This window comes from Argiope bruennichi, chromosome X2, assembly GCF_947563725.1.
Source record: "Argiope bruennichi chromosome X2, qqArgBrue1.1, whole genome shotgun sequence".
NCBI classification, from domain to species: domain Eukaryota; kingdom Metazoa; phylum Arthropoda; class Arachnida; order Araneae; family Araneidae; genus Argiope; species Argiope bruennichi.
This window is the reverse complement of record NC_079163.1, coordinates 117,878,589-117,884,588: the sequence shown is the minus strand read 5'-3', so window position 1 is coordinate 117,884,588 and position 6,000 is coordinate 117,878,589. Positions and strand designations below refer to the sequence as shown.

Below are 6,000 nucleotides of genomic sequence, written 5' to 3'. Positions count from 1 at the left end.
AATTGATTCCAGAAGGTTATGTATTCTTTGGCGTCTCCACTAAACTTCTTTAGCTCAATTTTCGGGAGTTTGAAATTTGCGTCTTTCAGGGGATTCCTTAGTACTAACTTCCATCAAGTTCAATTGTTTGACTTGAGAACAAAGCTCAGAATACGTATCCCGATATTCCTCAGCCGACAAAAAGTCTTCTTCGTAAGCCGTTTCGGCGTCATCCAGTTCAAAAATTCGGTTCGTAAATTCGGTTTGGCATGTTTAGAAACGATGGAATTTGTCGCTAATTTGCGACTTCAAAATCGCAAGCTTTTTCAGTTCAGGTACTTCCTTCATAAGCTCTTCTTCAAGCTTTTTCGCACATACCGTAAACGAAGTACGATACGATTTTCGCTGTGTTTTCAACTGTGTCAAATCCATTGTCATGAAAATCAGAAAAATTCAAATCAAAAGTACCCGATCCTGTCGCGGACGCCACAATGTTCGGAAACCAAACTAAACATAGAATCTTTCAGAAATTAAAATAGGTTTGCATCTACCAGATGAGGGGTACTTAAGTCAAAATAAGTTCAAAGGTTTTTCAGACACATAACGTTTATTGACAAATGGACGACACAAACACAGATACACTTATAAAAATCACAAGGCTACGCCGAGATCACAATCCGTACTGAATATATCACGCAGTTCGCAGGCTGACGTCACAACATCGCCGCCTGTTGGCGGTTACATTTCGCTTTGCTTTACAACACTATTCTTCAAAATGCTTAACATACTTTATAATTTATTCCAATAATGTTAACATATAATTTCAAACTAAATTCTAAATAAATGACATTTTATAATGAAAGGCACACTGTATGAAAGAATAGAAAGCTATTATTAAAACAAATTAATCTATTTGAAATGTATACAAAAATTACGAATGACAAAAATATTAGGATGCTAAACCAAAAAGAGAACTACATTGTTTTTGTTATTTTTTTAAAAAAAATTGATAACCTATTACAATCTGTGAGCGTTCTGTATTGGAAATTTCAGGAGAAAAAAAAATGTTCTTTAATAAACAAATATTAAGAAATACATATATTAAGAATGTTTTACGAAGGTCGTGACGCCAATCGCTCCACCGACGCTGCCATGCTGTCAAGAATGCATCAGTATTGAAAGGCGCAGTTTTGATCAGCTTTTATAAACATTGCACTTGTAAATGACACCTTCATTAAACACTTTATCTTTCTTTTTATTTCTTATTAGCGTCCGTTGAGACCATACATTTCTGTACATTAAATGGTTGTTTTAAATAAATGCAACACTGTTGAAAATTTCATTAAAATATCTTCATTAGTGTAAAAGTTAGAAACAAAACATCTGGTTTCAGTTGAGATATCCTGTATTTATGACTAAAATATGGATTGCGATTGGTGCTTCCTATGTGAATATTATAGTAATTACTATAATCAACACCTGCATTGTCCGGTCTTTTTAGTTTTAAGCCGTATTGGGCTAACTGAAGAGTCCCGAGTTTGGATCTCAAGTTAAATGAAAAAATGAAGTGTAGCAGATTTAGGCTAAAAATAATTAAAAAAAGTGCTTAGAATTTAGTGACTTTCTTAAAACTCTGAAAGGTAATTAGAATTAATTTTGGGAATATTTATAATATTGTGAACTAATTTATTGAAAACTGGGAAGATTATATTGTACAATTTTGGGAATAATATTACACAATACCGAACCAATCTTATAAAAGTCCTCTATTTTATGTTGTTTCAATATCATAAAACACTATTGCGTAGTATTAGTTTACCAAATGTCGTACTATTGTTGGGATTAAAATGCCACTTCCTTTTAACACTTCCTGTTGCATAGCCAGCGCAAGAACTTAAATCTTGATCTGGCAACAAATTTTTCTCTTGATCTGACAACAACTTTTTTCCCGCCAGAACACTTTCGATTTACCGCGCGAGAACAGGTGTGTCTCCTGTCGCTGTGTGCGTGTGCGTTTGTGATGTTATGTTGATGTGCTTTAGATGTCTTCTTCAGTAGCTGCTTTATGTATAATAAATGGAAAAAAGACAGATCAGGTCTCTTTTATTTCATTACCCACGAACATTTTGGCGCCCAACGTGGGGCCTGATCTAATGGAAAAGCAGCTATGAAGATCGAAAGGAATCAGTAACCAGAAAGGTGAGAGAATATTTTCCTTTATTTAAGAGAAACTCGGACATTTAAAATAATTTAATTTCATCGATTTGAATGTCCGAAGTTAAAAGGAATGAATGTATCAATAGAGTGAAATTTGATTTTTATATTTGAAGTTGAATTTTCGTTACATATTGATAATATATATTCGCTTTAAAGATATTGGTTACTGATAGTAACTATTGAAATATTGATTGATAATGTATGAATAAATCTAAAATTGATATTGAAATTTGATGTATTAGAAATACAATTTTAATTTGGAGTTTTTGAATATTAAATATAAGAATGATGGATGAACTTTCTAAATTGAGAAAAACCAGAGGTTTGCATAGATCTTCAGTTACAAAGTACATTAACAAGATTAATAGCGATTTGGAAGAGAAAATAGATTCTCTTACCACCAAAGATTTGCAAGAACTTAAATTATTTGAATATATCGTCTACACAGTTAAAAGACTATGATAAACTTATACAAAATCTAATCAAAGATGATAAGGAATTCGAAACCGAAATTGAGTCGACTTTCGAATACAATGAAAAAATCATAGTTTGTTTGTCCAAGTTATCAGCGCAATTAAAATGTTTACAAGACGAATCAGAGCGCCAATCAATATCATCAAATGTTTCCTTATTAGGCGCTACAGGAAATCCTAATTTAGATGCAATAAACAACACTCAGGAAAGTTCAGCCATCGTACCTGTAAACGAATATAATTTTAAGACCATAAAATTGCCTAAACTTACAATTGAAAAATATAATGGAGACCCCTGTTGCTGGTTAGAATTTTGGAATCAATTTCAAAATTCTATTGATAATAACAAATCTCTGTCAAAAATTGATAAATTCTCATATTTAAAGTCCTTATTAGTGGGTGCAGCCGAGAATTATGATCAGGCTTTAAAATTGTTGAAACAAAGATTTGCTAGAGAAGAACTGGTTATTAACGCACACATGTCAAAATTACTAAATCTTGTACCAGTAACTGATTCAAATAATATTTATGGTCTTAGGAAGTTGTATGATACCGTAGAGATAAACTTAAGAAGTTTAGATTCATTAAAAGTTACTTCAGAGATGTATGGGCATTTACTCTATCCCATTTTAATTAAATTGATTCCCGAAGATCTTGTCCTTGAATTTAATAGAAAAAAAGTTGATAAAAGTTGATAAGTGAAGTTCGAATTTAATGTAACTGAATTACTAAATTTTTTAAGAATTGAAATTGAATGTAGAGAATCCTCTGCATTTATGCATACCGCAAAAGGCGATAAACGCAAAGAAAATTCCCTCCCGAAAGCGAAACAGAATCCTTTCAACAACTTCAGTCGAAACACAGCTAGCTCGCATGATATATTGCGAAGTCCAAGGTCAAGCGTAAAACCGAAAGATCTTCAATGTTTTTCCGCGTCAGCATTAAACGAAAATTGTTTATATTGTAAAGGCGAGCATCGATCGGAGTTATGTTCTCAAACCGACTTGGAAACGAAACTCGGTGTTTTAAAACAAGATGGCAGATGTTTTTTATGCTTGAAGCCAAAACATCGAGTTAATGAATGCCGCCAGAGAAGATATTTGACATGTGAAATATGCGGGAAGAAGCATAATAAATCTATTTGCTCTCAAGCAGAATCTAACATGCCCGATTTAAATAAAGATAATAAGAACGTAATTACCGCAATTTCACATTACGATAAAAACAAAACAAGCTTTTCTCGCGGTAATATATTTCTTCAAACATGTGCAGCCCTCGTGCGCAATGATGAAACAAACGAATTTGAAACAGTACGACTAATGTTAGATAATGGAAGTATGAGAACATTTATAACACGTGAAGTTTCAGAAAAATTAAAGTTAAAAGTAATAAGAAAAGAATCTTTATCGGTATACACTTTTGGCTCTAAACAAGCAAAGGAACATTCTTACAATATAGTGAGAGTAGAATTAAAAAAACGTGAGGATCCCTCTTTACGTATTGAAGTAGAAACTTTGGTTACAGAAAACATTTCAGCCACTACTCTTCCTGTACCTAACAACAATATTACTAAAACGTACAATAAATTGAAGCGTTTACAGCTAGCTGATAATATTGATAATAGAGGCAAGAATATCTCAATATTAATTGGTGTAGATTATTATTATGAAATAGTTTCAGGCAGAATAAAAAAATTAAACAACAAACTGGTAGCGACTGAAACAATTTTTGGATGGTGCTTGCAAGGTCACCTAGGTTTATCAAATGATTTAATGACCATGAAGATTGTAGTAGATGAAAAGGATATTTCGGACCAACTTAAACAATTTTGGGATCTTGAGAATTTAGGGATAGAAGGGGTTGAAGAGAATGATTTAGAAAAACATACTATAGATAAAAAAAATTATAAAACAATTTGAAGAAACTATTGTTTATCAAAATAAAAAATATACTGTAAAGTTTCCTTGGAAAACAAATATGAAAGAATATTTAGCTAATAACTTTGAAGTGGCTAAAAGGTGGTATTCACACTTAAAATCAAAATTTATTAAATATAATTCGCTATTTTTAGATTATAAAGCTGTTATTGAAGATCATTTAAAAGAAGGTATCATTAAGAAAGTCATAACATGTGAAGAAGGAAAACCTTCATTTTATTTGCCTCACAGGGCGGCAATAAGGGAAGATAAAACTACCACTCGTTTGAGAGTGGTATTTGACGCGAGTTCTCGTGCCAAAGGACAGTTGTCGTTAAATGATTGTTTGCATACTGGTATCAATCTCATTCCAGATCTTTTTGAGATTTTAATAGGTTTTAGAGAACAGGCTATTACCATAACTGCCGACATAAAGAAGGCCTTTCTGCAAATACAGAATGCCGAGAAAGATCAGAATTGTACTAGCTTCTTCTGGACGGAAGATTCGGAAAAGGAAGAAAATGAAATTTTCAAGCTGACTCGAGTTCTCTTCGGTGTCATATCAAGCCCCTTCCTCCTTGCAGCTACAATACAACACCATCTAAAGAGGTATGTAGAACAATTTTCTAATACATGTCAAATGCTAGAAAAATCATTGTATGTCGACGATATAATCTGTAGCCAAAGAGACTTCGATTCAGCTTTTAAAATAAGTCTAGAACGTTATAACATCTTTAAAGAAGCGAGCATGGAATTAAGGAAATGGAAAACTAACTCAGTTGAGCTTCGTGATAAATGGAGAGAGGCGGGTTTAGAAATAGATGAAGAAAAATATTCAATTAATGATAACTCTGCTTTAACTCCTTGTAAAGTGCTAGGATTGGCCTGGGATTCCGATTTAGATGTATTCCAGTTTGACACTCGAAGCTTAGAGAAATTCCTGTCTAAAAAGATAAATTCCAAACGATATGTTCTTCAAGTAGCTGGACGCATTTTTGATCCAGTGAGGTTTTTAGGACCTTTTACCATCAAGATAAAATGTCTAATACAGGACATTTGGTGTTTGGGATTAGACTGGGATGACCCTCTCCCGAAAACACTGACCACTAAAATAAATGAATGGTGCGAAGAAATAAAAAAATTTGCATCTCATTAAAATACCTAGATATCTTTTTGCCGAAGCTAAAACCAATGAAATAGCTGAAGCTCAACTACATTGCTTTTCCTACGCCTCTAAGAGGGCATATGGAACTGTAGTGTACATTAGAGTCTTATTGAAAAATGGAGAAATCAAATCAAATTTAGTCGCTTCAAAAAGTCGAGTGGCCCCTCTAAAGACGCTTTCGATCCCAAGATTAGAACTAATGGGTGCTCCTTTAGCAGCAAGGCTAGGCTGTAAAATAGTTAAGTGCATT

At 33.0% G+C, this 6,000-nt stretch overlaps 1 protein-coding gene across 1 annotated transcript in view; it reads left to right on the top strand.

Moving 5' to 3' along the window:
* Positions 1-2,954: 2,954 nt before the first annotated feature.
* The window catches only part of LOC129959858 (uncharacterized), a 41,641-nt gene continuing 38,595 nt past the window's right edge, over positions 2,955-6,000 (top strand). Inside the window, exons 1-2 of the mRNA XM_056072752.1 lie at positions 2,955-2,973; positions 4,741-5,194. Of these exons, the coding sequence (XP_055928727.1) occupies positions 2,955-2,973; positions 4,741-5,194 (473 nt within the window). The remainder of the gene's footprint in view (positions 2,974-4,740; positions 5,195-6,000) is intronic.